The sequence below is a fragment of the Protopterus annectens genome, chromosome 3.part0 (genome assembly GCF_019279795.1).
Source record: "Protopterus annectens isolate FY-2018-M chromosome 3.part0, PAN1.0, whole genome shotgun sequence".
In the NCBI taxonomy this organism is placed as follows: Eukaryota; Metazoa; Chordata; order Ceratodontiformes; family Protopteridae; genus Protopterus; species Protopterus annectens.
Genome location: NC_056731.1, coordinates 1,521,400,097 through 1,521,419,471, shown reverse-complemented (window position 1 = coordinate 1,521,419,471; position 19,375 = coordinate 1,521,400,097). Strand labels below are relative to the sequence as shown.

The 19,375-nt window shown below is 42.3% G+C and overlaps 1 protein-coding gene across 1 annotated transcript in view; it reads right to left on the bottom strand.

Annotated features, from left to right (window-relative positions):
• Positions 1–19,375, bottom strand: part of SMCHD1 (structural maintenance of chromosomes flexible hinge domain containing 1) — a 3,546,415-nt gene that overhangs the window by 3,253,083 nt on the left and 273,957 nt on the right. The window contains exon 3 of the mRNA XM_044065561.1: positions 12,240–12,401. Within this exon, the coding sequence (XP_043921496.1) occupies positions 12,240–12,401 (162 nt within the window). The remainder of the gene's footprint in view (positions 1–12,239; positions 12,402–19,375) is intronic.

Sequence of the window (19,375 nt, the reverse complement as noted above, 5' to 3'; positions counted from 1 at the left end):
ACAATTAATAACCACACCCACTGGTATCTACAAAACTTCAGGGAGACACCCAACAATAAACTGGATTCTTACAAATAAACCAGACAAACTGACAAAAGTAAGCTGCCTCTCAGCTTAAGTGACCACATACCAACATATGCCATTAGAACTCACCATAACCTAGATAAACATATTATCTATAATCAAATACGAAAAGCAACCTATTTCAGCAAAGATATTTTCAGTGAAACACTAAAACAACATAGCTGTAATATACTTAAAACAATGCCACTAGCTATTGCGGTAGAACACTCTAATAACATATTCTTACAGACCTCAAATAATCTAGCATCAGTATGTAATAAAAGAGTGAAGTCCGACCCTGCACCTCAACAAAAAAATTCATGATAGAAAGGGATAAACCCTGGAAAAATTTGTATAAAAATAGAACTCAAAATGCCTTCCAGTAATTTAGACATCTTAAACAGGACAAGCAAATATACTATGTCAACCTAAGAGACAAACATCAAAACGACCCAAAACTTTTTTGGTCATCAATAAACTAATCCAACCTGGCAAGACCACCACTCCCTCTCCAAAAACAGACAATATGACTAACTCTATCCCCATAAAGCTTAATTCCTACATTACACAATCAATATTCTATCTCGCTGACACTAATACATCTGCCCCCCCCTCTACCCCTGTCCAGCCAAAACCAACCACAGCTCTTCAAATTTTAGTCCAGTACTCTCCTCGCTCATAATGAAATTGCTACTTAAATGAAAAATTACTTCAGTAGCTGTAGACCAACTACCATCAGGCTATGTAAAAACAGCCGCAGAAGTCATAGCCTTCCATGTGTCCATACTAATTAATATGTCCATAGTAGAAAGATATGTCCCATTACTGTGGAAAAAAATCCTACATCATACCACTGTATAAAGGCAGCACATCTACAGAGTTCATTAACTACAGACCAATACTGATTCTTTCCTCTCTCTCTCTCTCCAAAACAGAAATGCATCCGCATGCAGCCGATGTAAACCTAACCATAAATAACCCGATCTCAGAAACAGAACATGGCTTTAGGCCCCAGAAAGTACAGTTTTGTACCTACCATAAATGTAGATGTTCGAGTGTTCACCCTACTGCAGTCATCACACTTGGGTTATCCTGTCGTCAGGCGGTCCCGCAGTCGGCCGGATTTCCAAAGTCTTGGTCCGACATCGGTTGCTGTCACCTCATCCCTGACGTCAGTGCGCCAGGGGTACATATATTGCAACCGATGCCATTTTCTTCAGTTTTTCTTGCCCCAGATGTCAGGTGCCCCCAAAAAGGTGATCCAAATTAGTACCAAAAGGTGTGAACACTGTACAAACACAAAATCCCTTCAGCTATAAGCAAATACATCAGAAAGGCATAGCAAAGATTTAGCCAGTAGATCAGAGGGGTTGGAGTGAGGGTAACCTGGACTGCAGCAGGGTGAACACTCGAACATCTACATTTATGGTAGGTACAAAACTGTACTATGTTCATCGTGTTACCCTGCTGCAGTCATCACACTTAGGTTGAGTCCCAAAGCTAAGGTAGGGTGGGTGGAGGCATCATAGAGGGTTAGTGGAGGCAATGAGGCCCTGCAGAACTGCAGTGGCGAAGCCTGCCCTGGACTTCGAATAAAGAGGTAAGTGATGGTGTTTGGTGAAGGTGTGTACAGACCTGCAAGTTGCAGCTTCTAAAATTTCCTTGGTAGGAACCCCCGAGAAAGGCTGTAGAGGTAGCTGTTGCCCTGGTAGAGTGGGATCTAATGGTAGGAGGAACTGGTTTCCCATGATGGGTATAGCAGAATCGTATGCAATAGCCTATCCATTTAGAAATGGTTTGCTTGGATATGGCCCTCCCTTGAGAAGCTGTAGCATAGGAAACAAAGAGCTGGTCAGTTTTTCTGAAAGCCTTAGTTTTATCCAAGTAGTAACGAAGCTGCCTGTGAATGTCCAAGGAATGCAGGAGTCTCTCACCTTTGTTCTGTGGATTGGGGAAGAAAGTGGGTAGGTGGATGGTTTGATTTAAAGCTACACTGGAAACCACCTTAGGCATGAAGGAAGGATTAGTTCGAAGAGAAACTCTGTCTTGATGAAAAATGAGGAAAGGTTCCACTGCCATTAGTGCCTGTAATTCTGAGACTCTCCTAGCAGAAGTTATTGCCAGAAGCAGGGCAGTCTTCCAAGATAGGAACTGAAGGTCTGCAGAAAAAGCTGGTTCAAAGGGAGGTAGCGTTACTTTTTCCAGAACAAAGTTGAGGTCCCATGTTGGTGTAGGGGCTCTTCTAGGTGGTCTAATATTTTTTGCCCCTCTGAGGAACTGCCTTAGAAGAGGACTTGAAAATAAAGGTGGATTTGTGTCGTAGTGAGCTGAAATAGCTGAAGCATGGATTTTAATAGAGGAGAAGGAAAGTCCTTTATGCAACATCTCAGCTAAATACTGCAGAATGTGAGGCATATGAGGCTGAGTTGTGTCTTGACCTTTAGCTTGGTTCCAGCAACAAAACCTTTTCCATTTGTCCGAGTAAGCCTTCCTGGTGCTTGGCCTCCTGGCCTCTAGAATAACATCCAGTACTGCTTGTGAAAGAGGGGCTGTTGGGATGCTTAATTGATTTGCCATGCAGCCAGGTTTAAGGTTTTGATCTGGCTGTGTAGAATCTGCTTGTCTTGCTGCGTGAGTAAATGAGGTATTTGAGACAATATCCATGGTGGGCTGTGAGCCATATTCTTCAATAGCGGGTACCAGTGCTGGTGTGGCTAGTCTGGGGCTATGAGAATCAGTCGAGGTTTCTCCTTTTTGACCTTCAAAAGAACCTTTGTGAGAAGAGGTAATGGAGGAAAGGCATATGCTGTCAGGTTTTTCCAACTGAAGGAGAGAGCGTCTACTTTCCAAGCTTGATGGTGGAATGTCCTTGTGCAAAATTTTGTCAGCTGGTAGTTTTGAGGACTGGCAAACAGGTCTATATTTGGTAGACCCCATCTTTGAGTTATCACTGTAAATATTTGTGGGTCTAGCTTCCACTCGTGGGGATCTTTGATGTTTCTGCTTAAGTCTGCCAATGTGTTTTTCTGTCCTGGAAGGATTTGAGCTTGTAACTGGACTTGGTAGGCCAGAGCTGTGTTCCATAAGATTATTGCTTGCCTGCAAAGAGGGTAGGAATGTGTGCCCCCTTGTTTGTTTATGTACCACATTACTGTGGTGTTGTCCGTCTTTATTGCAAGTTGTCCTGGCTGTAGTAGATCCTTAAAGGCTGTCAGAGCTTTCTGTACAGCTAGCATCTCTTTTTGGTTTATGTGCAGTTTTCTTTGTTCTGCAGTCCATAGGCCTTGAATGCATTGCCCTGCTGTGTGTGTCCCCCCAGGCATAGTCTGAAGCATCTGTTGTGACAGTTTGCCTCGGTGGGGGCAAGGTGAAAGACTGACCCTTGTTGAGGTGACATGCTTGTGCCCACCATAGAAATTCCTGTTGAAGGCAGGGAATGAGAGATATCACTGTGTCCAAGCTGTGGCTGTGTTGAGACCATATGCTTTTTAGGTACCACTGTAATTTCCTCATATGCAGCTTTGCAAATGGTATTATCAGAATGCAAGATGCCATGAAGCCCAAAGGCTGCAGAATTTTTCTTGCAGTTAATTGGGTCTTTGTTGCCATTGTCTTGAAATATTGAGTCAGTTGTAATTGCTTGTCTGGTGTACGATAAGCCTTCTGGACCGTTGTGTCCAAGCTGGCACCCAGGAATGTCATTTTTTGTGAGGGTACCAGTTTTGACTTCTTTTCGTTTACTGTGTACCCCAGACAATTTAGTAGATGCTTCACAAAAGCCAGATGTTGTAAGAGAATGTCTTTTCTTTCTGCTTGGATGAGGCAGTCGTCCAGATATGGATATATCTGAATTCCTCTTTGTCTGCAGTATGCAAATTACTGGTGCCAGGCATTTTGTGAATACTCTGGGCGCAGTAGATAAGCCAAAGGGCAGTGCAGAGAATTGATAATGGGTTGAACCTGCAATGAAATGGAGGTATCTTCAGAAACTTTGCCTGATAGGGACATGCAGGTATGCCTCCTTGAGGTCCAACGTTACCAGCCATGCTTCCTTGCCCAACATGGGAAGTAGCTGCTGTAATGTTAGCATCTTGAATTTGGGAACTTGCAAGTAAGTGTTTAGAATTGAAAGGTCCAGAATTGGTCTCCAAGCATTTTCTTTTCTGGGTACTAGGAAGAGTCTTGAGTAAAATCCTTGGCCTTGCTCTTGAGTTGGTACCCTTTGAATGGCTCTCATGGCCATGAGAGCTGTAATTTGTTTTTGAGCCTCTGCCCTTTGATTTTGTGGCAGGTTTGGCATTCCTCTTTTTATTGGCAAGGTGTGAAAGTGGAATCTGTATCCTCGTAAAATTATGTCTAGGACCCATTTGTCCTTTGTGACCATGTGCCAGTTGTCTGCAAATAGTGCTAGTTTTCCCCCCAAGGGGGCTGACAAAAGAGCTTTGTTTGGCCAGCTGAGGTGCAAGTCACTGAGTTTGCCTTATGGTGGGTTGAGACCGGTCTTCTCCTCCCTTCTGGGTTGGAGTGCCCCATTTGCGAGGCTTATACTGAGCTTGAGGTTGTCCTCTGCCCCTTGGGTGCCTGTATTTACCCCTCTGAGGCCTGTCAGTGGCTGGAAAGGACCAATTTTTTGTTGGCCAGTTTCTGCTGAAGCAAGGGGGTTGTACTTGTAGGAAATCTTTGACTGTCTGCATTGATTTCGCCTTATCTTCCATTTTCTTTAAAACTTCTTCTGCTTTAACACCAAAAAGAACATCCTGCTGTAAGGGAGCATCTAGTAGTTTTGCTTTAACATGATCAGGCAGACTTTGTTCCTTTAACCAGGCATGCCTACGTATAACTGATCCAGTGACAGCTGCTCTGCAGGAGGCCTCTAAAGAATCAAACCCACATTGTAAGGTATGTTTGCCCACCTGCTCGGTAGCGTGCAACAAATCCTGTACTTCTTTCATTTCAGATTGTTGAGGTAGGGTGGTTATCCTTTGTTTTAACTGAGAGATCAGAAATTGCTGATACTTAAGCATATGAAATTGGCAGTTCAGTGCTCTCATAGCTGAAGTGGCTGAGGTGTAAACCTTTTTCCCCCATCAGTCTAGTGTTCTTGAATCCCTTTCAGAAGGTACTGGATTTTTAGCCATGGAAGCCTTAGCCCCCTTGGGACCCTGGGAGATAGTCTCTGGGTCAGCTACTGGGCTTTTGTAAAGGAATTTGTGGGAATCAGGTACTCTGTAGCATCTGTCAGGCTTGGCCGGGGCAGGAGGTAGAGAGTCAGGGTTGAAACTGGATTCTAAGTAGACATCATCCACAATGTCCAAAACAGGAGGGATGGCTAGAGGTCTGTGTTGGGGGAGTAAAAGAAACTCCCTGAGCCTTTTCTTGGAATCAGAGTAATCCTGACATTCCCAGTGAAAATGTTCCCTCATAGTGTGTAAAGTTTCCCCAAAAGAGTAATCTTCTGGAGGGGAAGCTGAGGGAATAGAGTCCTCAGCATCAGAATCTTCATAAGGAGAGAAGGAATAGTCTTGGTCCTCAGAGGAATCCGAAGAAATAGACAGTTGTTCAGAGGAAGCAGAATCTTCCTCTTGTCTAGGCCTTTTGTCAGGAGGAGGCTGAGAACCCCCGATAAGAGAAATCAAATCTTCAGCCATTTTGAGCATCTGTTTCTTAGGCATAGGGCCTTGAACGGGAGACTGAAGTGAAGTCTTTTTCGATTTAGAAGGAGTCTTGGACTTGGAAAAAGTTTTGACTGTAAGCGTCGTCTGTCTGAAAATGCCTTCAGAAACCAATGGCGTTTCAGAAGTACCGACGTCCTTGGAAGGTAAATCGTCGGAAGGGCCTGAAGTAAAAGGCTGCGTCGGTCTAGTGCATTCCGTCAAAATATCTGTAGCGGTCTCGGGTTCCAGACCTGCGGTAGTCAGAGGCTGCATACCGATCAACCGAGGCCTCGGAATCGGGGTTAGGCCTGGGCTGTCGGTCCTTGTCCCTGTGCTTTTTGTGCACCCCAGTAGTCGGTAGCTCCGACGGCATGTTATAGTTAAATTTTCTACCAAAAAAGTGTCGTGCGAAATCAAATCGTCTTTTAATAGTACGTTTATTAAATCTAGCACAAAAACGACAAGAAGTGACGTCGTGATCAGGGCCTAGGCAAGGTATGCAATAAGAATGAAAATCCTTATGAGGTATTTGCCACAAGAAATACAATTAACTTTTTCTGACATCGGTCTGAGGCAAGAAAAGTTTCCCCAACGGGTACCTAGCTTTATAGAAGACTTCGGTCTGAAATTCGAATTCGAAAATCTCAGGAGTCAGCCGACCAGCACTTGCGAACTGCTTCTGCTTCGGGCACCGCGCGGCAAGAAAGACTGAAGAAAATGGCGTCTGTTGCAATATATGTACCCCTGGCGTACTGACGTCAGGGATGAGGCGACAGCAACCGACGTCAGACCAAGACTTTGGAAATCCGGCCAACTGCGGGACCGCCTGATGACAGGATAACCCAAGTGTGATGACTGCAGCAGGGTAACACGATGAACATCAGCACCACTACTGCTCTACTACATTTTACCAATATAATAAACCAACATAGAAACAATGGTCTGCTGTGTCCATGTTCTTAGAATTGACAAAGGCATCTGATACTGTCTGAAACCAGCAACTACTCATTCAACTCTCCTCAATAGGACTTTCACAATACTCCTTGTTGTGGTTTCTTAATTACCTATCTGGAAGATGAGCTGTTAAATGGCAACAAATCTACTCAATCCTTTCAACTAGTTACTACAGGTGTCCCTCAGGGCTCTATCCAGGGTTCTCTCTTATTTAATATTTACTAATAACCTCCACTCACCATGCTAATTTAGTTCAGTATGCAAACAACTCAGCATTAATATGTGCAGCCTCAACATAAAATAATCTCCAAAACATTACCCAAACATCTTTCTTCTCTGTAAAAACCTGGCTCAAAGAATCAAACCTACTGAACCCCAAGAAAACTAAGTTAATGCTTTTTTACCTCAAAGCTGCCAAAATCAAAAGCAATCTTTTACCATAAAGTCAGGAAATAATACTGTCACTGAAACTATAGCAATAAAATTCCAGGCATTATATAATGGATGACAATCTCAAATATGACCAGTATATACTGCACATTATTAAATCTACACACCAGAAACTAGGCTTCCTTTAAAAGATCAATGGGCTCCTTACAGATAATGCAAGAAAAACTCTTGCCATCGCATTCTTATTGCCAACTTTCTTATGCACTGCTCCTACCCTAACCAGCTTAAATACTCAAAAAAAAACTTGCCTCCTGCTACAATAAAATAGCTACATTTGGCACCAATCTCCCTTATAGGACTCATCATTGTCACAGCTTAAAGCAATTAAAATGGCTTGAACTGCACAACTGCCTAATATAGTCACAGCTAACTATAGCACACAAACTGAATCATCCAGAAAAATGCTCTGCACTATAAAACTTATTACTGTCCAGCAACAGACCTCCGTTCTACTACCCACAAATAAGTGAAATAATGTTGCAGGAGACTTGCTCTACTCCCAATAAGTTGCTAAACTCTGGGATACAAACACAACTCTCAAACAAACAACAGTTTTATACCACTGCTTAAACAACATCTTAACCATTCCTAGTTCTGCACATGCTTATCACCAGGTTAAGACGTTGTGCTCACCATAAGATAACTCTCCAAATACTCTCCTTAAAAAGAATACTCTCAACCTTTCATTGAAATGACAAAACAATTTTTATACATAACTGCTGCCTGTACAATGAAGCTGCATGTGGGCTTTCTCTTTAGTAACTTTTACCTCTGGAAAAATCTTAGAATGTACAAATGTAACTACTGTGTGTGTATAAATGTAAATAGAAAATAACTACTCTGTTTTAACTGGAGCTAAGTATAATGCAATGTAAACAAATGGAGCATTTCTCCTTGGCCATCTGTTGAAAATGGGTATTACCCTGTCAGGCTTTCCTGATAAACAAAGACAAACAAATAAATAAAATACTTTCTAAGACAGACTTCTTAAACATTTCAATCACCAAAATTCCAAATGGTTCAGTAGTCACAGCCCTGTACAGAAAAAAAAAAACTTTCAGTAAAATTCATCATTTCAAATTCAGACTAGATTCAGACTGCTACCCTTGACATACAGTCAGATTCTTAAATCCTAATTTCTTCAGATTAGAAGAATCTGCTCTTGTGACAATTTCTCAGTCATTGTCAAAAGTGTAAAGGGATGCAAAGTCTTGCCAACATTAAACTAACTGGTTTGTAAACCACCTGTTACGAACTCAGCTTTTGATTTGCACTTGATCACTACTTACAGCACCAATACATTTAGAATTCCACATGAAATCTGTAGGCACTGAAATACATTGCAAGACTATAAAGATGTTAACATATTTTTACCAGATAAATATATTTACAGAAGTGGAAAAATATTGAGAGAGTATTTTGAATAAAGAAGCCTTTACAAAATTACAAAAAATGATACGACAGAGAGAGAGAGATTAACTGGATGCAACACCAGTAGAAAATGTAAACCACAGGCATGTACTGAAGTGTCAAAAGCTTTCTTCTATTAACATCTGCAAGATATAGGACAGGAAACGTATATTCAAATGAATGGGTAATTTAGATGACGACTTCTGCTTGTGGAGTCCTGTGTGGCAAAAATCTGAGGATGATGAAAAACTACTGAACATCTAAGCAATAATGCTTTATAAAAGACCAAACAATGCTCACCAAACAATGCTCACCAAAAATACACCCTTGTTCATTCAGGGGCTAAATGCACGATTACAGATAAATGATAAAATTCTAAGCTGTGATCCTAAAAAAAAGTCTGGACTGTAAATTTAGGGGTTGTGTTTATCCCTTAGTAAGTACCAATCTACATTTATTAAGAAATAATTTGTTGTCATATTTTGTGGCTAGTAGTTGACTGTACAACTGTTTTATATCATCTACAATGCATACAGCATTTAATGTTTTAAACTACCATCAGAAACTATATTCACAGAGTTTGTTTCGTTTTACCATTTCCGTCACGTAATGTACATACATGCCTAGTTAAATAGTTTTAAAGAACATTCTTTATATAAAGCACCGAAAAGGGTGTACCCCTGAAACCAGACTGCTGTTTGATTGGATTCTTTTGATATTTTTTTTCTTGCTGCTACTCAAACTCATTTTAATGTAAGCATTAAACAAAAACTGAATTCTTCACATTATTTGCTTGCTTCAACTTACAGATTTCTAGATCGGTGAAGTGCTAGACTTTTTTTCTATTTAACTTGGATTTTTTTTTTGTCTCTGCTCTGAAATTTCTGGATTCTTTGCACACTGGAAGATCGTCCAGTCCCACCATGCCCCATGGTAATCTTTAATACATGAATGAAGACAAGAGGGAAAATAGCTAGGATGAGTTAAACATTATCCATAACCTAGGATCATACACACAAGAGATTCTTGAAAGGATTCTACTTGAATCTCAGATAAACTAGACTCACTGCATAAAGTTTTATTCTTTGGCAAGTGGGGGGAGGGGGGTGATAGCATCAATTTCCAATCCACCAATGACCAAACAGAGCTACAAAACTATGTGCCTCTTCTGGATGTCTTTATGGATACTGATCACCATCCAACAACAGAGACAGCCTGTGAAGCATGAAAGGTCTGGGGAATCAATTTCTGGTACTTTCACCAAAATTAAGTTAACAGCGCACAAGGCTCTAGCAGTGGATAGGCATAAGATTTGCACTCCCTCTTTCAACTTGACAGAAGACAAAGTCAACAAGACAGAGGCAGACATTTATAGACATGGAATACACGCGGAATTCAACTCACGATCCCACCCCACACTGATGCAACATACATCATATGTACATATGTATTGGGACTAACTCTGGCTCTGCAAGAAATAATACCATCTCAAAGCCTAAAGAAGACCATACAGGGTCTGACACCACATCCATGTCTGGACCAGAAAAGCAATCCTGCATCATGTGTATAATAACTGGGTATTTTGAGTGAAATAAAGCATCGGCCAGCATTGAAGGGGGGGCAACCATGGGGATACTGATGCTGTACAACCCAACATAGGTAAAGCCAATGCTGTACTCCAGAAAAATATGAGCACAATGACAGTGGAATAGACCCCAAAGGACTGTAAATGATTTTCAGACCTAATGGCAAAGCAGCACTTGACAGCAATTCACACGTACACCTCTCAAAAAACCCAGAGAGGGGAGCCTGCAAATGAGTCTGTTGGTAATCCACTAAAGAAAAACAAAACTCTCTAAAAATCCTCCAAACCTCTCAGATTAGGAGGACCGAAGAACCCAGGACTGCAAGGGAAAAAAATGTTCCTTGAGCTGTGGAAGCAAGCAATGCCAAGGAACCTTTAATCTCATGAACAAACTCTTCACCTGCACTGGAGGTGAGAAGTAGGGAAAAAGATTGTCAGAGTCTCCAGATCACCCTGAGCAATGAAAGAAAGAATCAGGGACAGAAGCAAATAAGACAGAAAACAACATCAAATTAATCAAAACAGAAGGAAAAAAAAACTAGAGCTATAACATTCAGACAAACATAAAATGGCATTTGACAGAAGTCTAACTGCAAGTCCTGAAAGGAGAATTAATACCAGAGGTGTTGAACAAGATCACAAAACTATATTATCATAATCAATAACTTTTGCGGTAGCAAAAAAAGAGAAAGAAAAAACAACAGATGCTGCCCTGATGGGCAGATGGACTAAGGGAAGGGAAGTTTTCTGAAATATACTTTCAATTACAGCAGGAGGAAAGAAAGAAAAATATGTATAAGAAAGTTAGTCTATACTCATAACCTGGCAACCTCAGAAGCTAAGAAAACAAGACTTATGCTGAAAATATGTTAAGCAAGTTGGGAACATTAGAATCTAACGTAATGCTTTCAGCAGCAAGAATAGACATTCAGAGTAACTTGAGAAGGAGGAAGAGCAAAGGTAGGCTAGGAAAGTTTTACCTACCAAGCTGCGTGTGTATAGAGCACCTGAATTGTATACACGTTAAAGAAGAATGAATCTCCTTATCAGATCATTAAACAATACTCAGGTTTACAGTCACTGTCATCCTCATGGTGGTAATTTGTAGGGAAATAAGGTCCAGGGTTTGCTTCTAATCTCTGGTCACTATCTGTCTGGAATATGCATATTCTGCCTGTGTCTGTGTGGGCTTCTTTCCTTTGTGCACTTCCCAAAAACCTGTTGGGTACTTCCTCCTCAAGGATGGAAGATAACAGTTTTACTGCTAGTTTCTCATTTCCCTCTGAACGTCTTACTGTTTTACCTTTCCTTCACTCACTCATTCAGTAAGTTACCTATAAAACTCACACTCTCCTCTACAATTAGACTGTGCTGAAACTGTAAATAATTGTATTGTCTTCTTTTAAAACTACTTGCTACTCATGATAGGATCTGCCACATTATGTCCTACCATGAACAACTAATAACTCCTACTGTGTACTTCTATGTACTTGTTTAATCATTTGCACTGCAACTACACCCTCCTACCTAGATTACCACGTTAAATAAATAAAATAGAACTAGTCCTCTCACTTGAACTTGAGAGTTCTACCAGCAGAATGCACCCAAAAATAAACAATAATGAGCAGGTAAGCTATCAGAGGAAAAATCACGTGGATTAATTGCTTCAAGCATCGGCTGGAGTGTGCAGTATTTCTGCAGCTAGACGAACAGATGAAAAGTTGCTTGCCACATCATGCCTAGCCATTGAAGCTGTAGAACTAGCTCTAGATGATTTCATCACATTGACTAATGTTGCCAAAATGGGCATGGCACTCTAACCCATGCTAATGCTAGGAGAGGTTTATACACCCCTACTAACCACTGTCCGCCGACCATAAAGTCCAGCAGCCGTATGTCAGAAACATACTGGGTTACCTGGAATAGCTCTGTTGAGCAAAAGCTGAATGTGAAATCAAGCAATCTGCCTTAATTGAACTAAGGATTGCTAGACTGAATACAGGGTCATTTGAAGAGATGTGGCAAAATATAAGACTGATGTACTCCTCTACAATACAATCTACAAAGCTCTTAATCCAATTAACATTTTACCCAAGGTAATGCATCTGCCCCATGATACTTACGAAGAGGATTCTGTCCTTCACTGGCATAGTACTCATACATTCCACTTTTAACCAGAGTGTCATAATGTGGGAGAAATTCAATCCGTTCCTTTGTTGCAGACTGAAGTGTCTGCTGAACACATTTAAGTACATACAATGTAGCCCCATCCTGTATATTTTCATCTGTAGAAGGAAAAAATAAAGGGTGTTACAACAAGCTAAGTATTCTAACATATATATGTGAAAGCATAAAAGATTCAGTTTCAGCTTAGTTACACAGTACCATCTTATTAAACTTGTTAGTTTTCAATAAATCTGATATAAAAATGTTTGCAGCACGACTGCCTTTTACAGCTCCCACTGAATCCTTGCAGTCAGCCTTCTGCAAAAATTAAAGCAATTTTAAAGCACTGATGTTACAGAAAGTAATGGTACGCCCCCACCCCCCATACTAATTACATCAGTAAAATGGCAACAAAGTAGACAAGCAAATGTGAAGGCATAAGTGCATGCACAAAAGTACAGTTTTGTAGCTACCATAAATGTAGATGTCCGATAGGTATGCATCTGCAGTCATAACATATGGGTTGTCCTGCCTCGGGCAGCCCTTCGGTCGGCCGGATTCCAAAGTCTGGGTCTGGCCTCGGCTGATGTCGCACTTTCCCTGACGTCAGAGCGTCTGGGGTATAAAAGCATCAGCCGACGCCATTTTCCTCAGTTTTTCTTGCCCCAGATTACAGGTGCCCTCTAGGAAGGCTAAATTTGGATAAATGCAGAAAAGTTCCAAACATTTGCAAAATTATATACATGTACAAACAAACAAATACACCATAATAGATTCCCCCAGCTAGCTAAAAGAGGGGTAAGTACCCTAGGAATACCACAGAGGGGTAGGAGGGAGGGTAAACCTGACTGCAAATGCATACCTATCGGACATCTACATTTATGGTAGGTACAAAACTGTACTATGTCCTTCAAGGATGCATCTGCAGTCATAACATATGGGTAGAATACCATAGCCAATCTGGGGGAGGAGGTACTAAGAAAAGTATGGTGTAGTTAAGATCCCCTGCAGGACTGCAGTAGCAAAACCTGCTCTGGATCTTGAGTATAAAGGTAGATTGTAATGCTTGGCAAATGTATGCACGGAGCTCCAAGTAGCAGCTTCTAAAATGTCCTTGGTAGCCACCCCTCGTAGGAAGGCTGTAGTGGTGGCCGTGGCCCTTGTGGAATGAGGCCTGATGTTTTCAGGAACTGTCTTTCCATGAAAGGAGTAGCAAAATCGAATGCAATTTCCTATCCATTTTGAAATTGTCTGTTTGGAAATTGCTTTTCCTTGCACCCCAGTAGCATATGCTACAAAAAGTTGGTCAGTTTTTCTGCTAGTTTTGGTTCTGTCAAAGTAGTAGCGAAGTGGTCTGTGAAAATCCAGGGGGTGCAAAAGTTTTTCACCTCTATTCTGTGGATTAGGGAAGAGCGTAGGCAAGTGAATAGCTTGGTTCAAGGATACCCTAGAAACCACCTTTGGCATAAAAGTAGGATTGGTTCTTAGTGAAACTCTGTCCTGGTGGAAAATAAGAAATGGCTGCACTGCCATTAATGCTTGTAACTCAGATACTCTTCTTGCTGAAGTGATTGCCAGAAGGAATGCAGTTTTCCAAGACAGAAACTGTAGATCCGCCGATGCTGCTGGTTCAAAAGGAGGAAGTGTCAGTTTCTCCAGCACAAAGTTGAGATCCCAAGCAGGTAGAGGGGGTCTTCTTGGAGGTTTAATATTTTTGATCCCTCTCAGAAATTGTCTGAGGAGAGGGTGCGAGAAGATAGGTGGATCCACATTGTATTCTGCTGAAATTGCTGAAGCATGAATCTTAATGGAAGAATAGGACAGGCCATTGTGGAACAATTCTGCTAAGTATTCTAGGATATGCGCTATGTTTGCCACTGTGACATCTGAGCCTTTTGATGTGCTCCAAATGAGAAATCTCTTCCATTTAGCGGAGTATGCCTTCCTTGTGGAAGGCCTGCGAGCCTCCAAGATAATGTCCTTCACCCTCTGAGATAAAACAGTTTGATTGGGATTTAAGGAATTTTCCAGGCAGTTAGCTGCAATGTTTTCAAGTTGGGATGCAGGGTCTTGAAATTGTTCTGTGTCAGAAGAAGAGGCCATAGGGGGAGAGGCCATGATTTTGCCTGAGACATGCTTCTCAGTAATGGATACCAGTGTTGCCTTGGCCAGTCTGGAGCTATTAGTATCACTCTTGGCTGTTCCTCCCTGATCTTCAGTAGAACCTTGTACATCAATGGGAGAGGTGGGAAGGCATATACTGTTAGGGCTTTCCAGCTGAAAGAGAGAGAGTCCACCCTCCAAGCTTGTGGGTGGTATGTCCTTGAGCAGAATGTCTTCAGTTGATGGTTGAGTGGGGAGGCGAACAGATCTATCTCCGGCATTCCCCATGTCTTTGCTATGAGTTGGAAGATGTCTGGGTGCAGCATCCATTCGTGTGCATCCATGGTAGTTCTGCTTAAGCTGTCCGCCAGTGTATTCTCTTTCCCTGGCACGAATTGGGACTGTAGTTGGATATTGAGATTCAGGCATAGTTCCCATAGATTCATAGCCATCCGGCATAGACGGTAAGAGTGTGTGCCTCCCTGCTTGTTTATGTACCACATGACCGTGGTGTTGTCTGTCCTTATTAACAGGTGGCCTTGTTGGAGGAAGGCTTTGAAGGCCTCGATTGCATGCATCACGGCCAGCATTTCCTTTTGGTTTATGTGCATGCTTAGCTGTCCTTGAGGCCATAGGCCTTGGATACATTTGCCCTCCATGTGTGCTCCCCATCCTCGGTCTGAGGCGTCCGTGGTGATGGTCTGCCTTGTTTTTGGTTTGTTGAAAGGCAACCCTCTGTTGGACTGGCAGGCCTGAGCCCACCACAGAAATTCCTTTTGAAGGCATGGAATGATTGGTCTCAAGGTTTCTAAACTGTGACTGTGTTGAGACCATACACTCCTTAGGTACCATTGTAATTTCCTCATATGCAGCCTGGCATGCGGTATCAGAATTATGCAGGATGCCATGTAACCCAGGGCCTGCAGGATTTTCCTTGCAGTAAGCGGAGTTTGTCTTGTCAGAATCATGAAGTAATCTGGAAGTTGTTTTTGCTTTTCTTCTGTGAGAAAGGCCATTTGGGTGGTTGTGTCCAGATCTGCACCCAAAAAGGTTATCCTTTGGGATGGTACTAGTCTTGACTTTTGGATGTTGACTGTGTATCCCAAGGCCTGTAGAGCAGGTGTATGGCATAGGCCAAGTCCTTTATCAGATTTCCCTTGTTGTCTGCTTGTATTAGGCAGTCGTCCAGGTATGGGTAAATTTGAATTCCCTGTAGTCTGCAATGTGCAATTACTGATGCCAGGCATTTCGTGAATACTCTGGGCACAGTAGATAAGCCAAAGGGCAATGCTGAGAATTGATAATGCTCTGATCCTGCAAGAAATCTGAGGTGTCTTCTGCAATTTGGTCGAATAGGGACGTGCAGGTATGCCTCCTTGAGATCTAGAGTCACCAGCCAAGACTCCTTGCCCAACATGGGAAGAAGTTGCTGTAGGGTCAGCATCTTGAATTTTGGCACAATGAGATAAGTGTTCAGTGCGGACAGGTCGAGAATAGGTCTCCATTGATTTTCTTTTCTTGGTACAAGGAATAGTCTGGAGTAAAATCCTTGGCCTTGTTCTGAACATGGTACCTTTTCTATAGCTTTCATCTGAAGCAAATTGTTGATCTGTCTTAAAGCCTCTGCCCTCTGATATGGTGGAAGGTTTGGCATTCCGTTTCTTTTTGGCAAAGTGTGGAAGTGGAACCTGTATCCTTTGTCTATTATTTGCAGTGTCCATGTATCCTTTGTGATATAATGCAAGTTTTTTGAGAATAAAGCCAGCTTTCCGCCCAAGGGTGCTTCCAGTTCATCCCTGGTAGGTGGAATCAGAGTTAAGTCATTGAGCCTGTCCTGGTGCAGTAGTTGTTGTTGTTGCTGTTGCACTACTCCTCTGGTTGGCAGGCTGCCACTGACTGCCTCTGTAGAAGCCCTTCAATTGACCTCTGCCTCTAGGGCGTCTGTTCCTGCCTCTCTGGGCTCTGTCCGAGTCTGGAAAGGACCAATTCTTAGTAGGCCAGTTTCTGCTGAATCTCGGAGGTTGTACTTGCAGGAAATCTTTCACTGTTTGCACAGATTTTGCCTTTTCTTCAACCTTTTTTAAGATCTCCTGAGCAGAGGAGCCAAATAAATTTTGTTTCTCCATTGGAGCATCCAGGAGTTTAGCTTTAACATTGTCTGGCAAAGATTGTTCCTTTAGCCAGGCATGCCTACGAATAACTGCCCCAGTCATAGCTGATCTAAATGAAGCCTCCAGTGCATCATAGCCACATTTTAAGAAATGATTACTAACCTGTTGTGAATTGTGTACCAAATCATGAAGGGATTTACGGTTTAGGGGTTCAGGAGAAGAAAGTTTCTTATTCAGTTCATCTAACAAATGCTCTTGGTACTGTATCATATGAAATTGACAATTTAATGCCCTGACAGAAAGAGTTGCAGAAGTATATACCTTCTTTCCCCATCTCTCTAAAGCTCTAGACTCTCTTTCAGAGGGTAGAGGATTTTTGGCAGTAGCGGCCGCAACCCCTTTAGGGCCCTGAGAAATAGTTTCTGGGTCTGCAGAATGGGCTTTATACAGATGGAAATGAGAATTTGGGACCCTGTAGTATCTGTCAGGTTTGGCAGGGGCCGGAGGAAGAGTATCAGGGGCTGTACTGACATCATTGTACACATCATCAATTACATTCAGAACAGGAGGTATAGCTAAGGGCCTATGTTGAGGCAAATGCAAAAAGGTCCTTAATCTTTTTCTAGAATCAGAGAAATCCTGACCTTGCCAGTGAAAATGCTCTCTCATGGAGTGTAGAGTCTCACCAAAGGAAAACTCTTCAGGAGGGGAGGCCGAAGGGATAGATTCCTCAGCATCTGAATCCTCATAAGGCGAGTAAGCCTCCTCCTGGTGGTCTGACAAGTCAGACCCATCTGTGGAATCATCTGAAGAGTGTGGGTCAGAGGGGTCAGTCCTGGGCCTTTTGTCCGGAGGAGGGTGAGAGGCCCTGTCTGGGTGAGGTTGTGAACCCCTAATTAAGGAAATCAGGTCCTCTGCAAGGCTGAGGATCTGTAAACTAGAGGAAGGCCTCTGGGAGGTAGTTTTGGTAGGCAAAGCTTTAGATAGTTTGGCAGCTTTAGCCCTAGAAAAGACCTTAATGGACATGGAAGCAGGGGGCCTAGCTGCCCCACGTTGAGGAGTAGAAATGTCCAAAGGTATGGTGCTGGACATTTCCTGAACACTGGTTTCGGTAGGAAGTTCGGTAGCCCACTCAGCCGGGGCCTCCTGGGCCTCGGTGGTCGGATGTATGGGTTCGGAAGAAGGAATCTCCGAGGACTCGGTTTCGGCCGAAACCGAGACACTCGCGGTAGGCCTAGCCGTGGTTTCAGCCGAAACCGCGGGCCGCGAGTGTCGGTCCTTTTCCTTCCGTTTTTTCACCATATGTGAAGTCGGAGTCTCCGACGGCATTTTATAAGCAAAAGTGGCTCCAAAAAATTCCTCTGCAAACTCCGACCGACGTCTAAGAGTTCGTCGGTTGAAGGAAGCACAGGCTAAACAGGCCGATACGTCGTGGTCTGGGCCTAAGCAAGGAAGGCAGTAGGAATGGAAATCCTTATGAGGTATTTGTTTCCCACAAGTTAAACAATTATTTACTTTGTCTGACATCGGCTGAGGCAAGAAAGTGTCCCCAATGGGGTACTTAGCTTTTTTCGAAGTCTTCGGTAGCTGAATTCACTGGATCTGACCGACCGGCACTCGCGAACAGCTTCTGCTTCGGGCACCGCGCGGCAAGAAAGACTGAGGAAAATGGCGTCGGCTGATGCTTTTATAGCCCAGACGCTCTGACGTCGGGGAAAGTGCGACATCAGCCGAGGCCAGACCCAGACTTTGGAATCCGGCCGACCGAAGGGCTGCCCGAGGCAGGACAACCCATATGTTATGACTGCAGATGCATCCTTGAAGGACATCTGCCTGACCCATCGAGGTGGCCTTTAAAAAGGCCTCATAGGAGTAACCATTAGGTAAGTGGTCTTTAGGAATAAATTTGAAAAGTAACAGCAAGTAAAAAAGAAATGTACCAGAATCAGAAAATACCTTTGAAGAGTCTCACCAAAATATTGTTGTGCATTAGAAAAGTTTATAACTAAATTAGCTACTTCATGAACTTAACTTACTTTCCTCTTCCAAACAGATTTCAGTGAATAACTCCCCACATCAACTTAAAATTTAGTCCTGTTCACCTGTAAGCTTGCACAGTGAAACACTACAATGCGTAACACACAGAATGTTTTCAACACATCAAATCTGCCATTTCATTCAATGAACATTACCTTAAAATGAGGACTGCTCTACATTTTGTAACAAAAACAACAAGGCCTGTTTAGTATTTTCAGAGGATTTCGACTCTCTAGGTATGCCGGTACTTTTCCGTTAACGGGACAACAGGGGAAATGAGCGGTTGATGTGTACACACACTTTATATTTATATATTCTAGGTCATTTACTTTTTCTGTAAGGTAATTTAGACGGATATACCCACAAATTCTACATATTTTGTAATCTTCCAAAAAAGTCTTTTTGCAACTTAAATAGTGCACTATTTTAATAAGCAGGATCTTCTCAACTGTAGACATTTTTGTAGAATAAAAAACAGAATTTGCGGTACTATCTGTCTACATAAATTACCTAGAATATATAAAGTGTGTGTACATATCAACCACACATTTCCCTGCTGCCATGTTAACAGAAAAAATGTTAATGAAACACTACCCAAACAACCTGTCCTGAAGGTAATTAAAAATACAACTGTTCAAACCACACACTGAAAAAAAACTGTAAAGCCTTCAACTATAAAAGCAAGCAGCCATTTTCACAATCGTTTCAGTACAACAAAAAGCAAGTATGCAACCACGCTGCCTTATGCCATACAAAATGCACTTCACCAGCAACATAGACAAGGTCACAGTAGGCAAAATGGCCAAAAGAGTAAGATTTACCATTGTGAGGTGAAGGTGTTT